Source organism: Eimeria mitis, genomic scaffold (assembly GCF_000499745.2).
Source record: "Eimeria mitis Houghton genomic scaffold, Emh_scaff1458, whole genome shotgun sequence".
Classification (NCBI taxonomy): domain Eukaryota; phylum Apicomplexa; class Conoidasida; order Eucoccidiorida; family Eimeriidae; genus Eimeria; species Eimeria mitis.
The window spans coordinates 4,949-5,270 of record NW_013569329.1 but is presented as its reverse complement, the minus strand read 5'-3'; the positions used below and the strand labels follow the sequence as shown (position 1 = coordinate 5,270).

Sequence of the window (322 nt, the reverse complement as noted above, 5' to 3'; positions counted from 1 at the left end):
CCAGCTCCAGGTCCTCTTCTGACGACAGTGAGGGGGAGCAGCAGCAGCAGCAGCAGCAGCAGCAGCAGCAACAGCAGCAGCAGCAGCAGCAGCGGGTGGGATACAGCAGCAGGAAAGAAGACACGCCTGCTGCTGCTCTCTTTTGTCTCTTTTCTCCTAGGCGAGGGTTGCTGCCGCCTGTTGTGCTGCAGCAGCAGCAGCAAGAGCAGCAACAGCAGCAGCAGCAACACGACAATTAGTAGCAGCAGCAACAGCAGCAACAGCATCAGCAGCATAAAGCACTGCGCTTGCAGGAGGGTCAGCAGTGGCTGCTGCTGCTGCC

At 59.3% G+C, this 322-nt stretch overlaps 1 protein-coding gene across 1 annotated transcript in view; it reads left to right on the top strand.

The window, feature by feature from the left end:
* Positions 1–277, top strand: part of EMH_0037410 (uncharacterized protein) — a gene marked incomplete at both ends in the record, with an annotated part of 3,556 nt that extends 3,279 nt beyond the window's left edge. Inside the window, 2 exons of the mRNA XM_013495177.1 lie at positions 3–27; positions 161–277. Of these exons, the coding sequence (XP_013350631.1) occupies positions 3–27; positions 161–277 (142 nt within the window). The remainder of the gene's footprint in view (positions 1–2; positions 28–160) is intronic.
* Between the last annotated feature and the right edge of the window lie 45 nt (positions 278–322).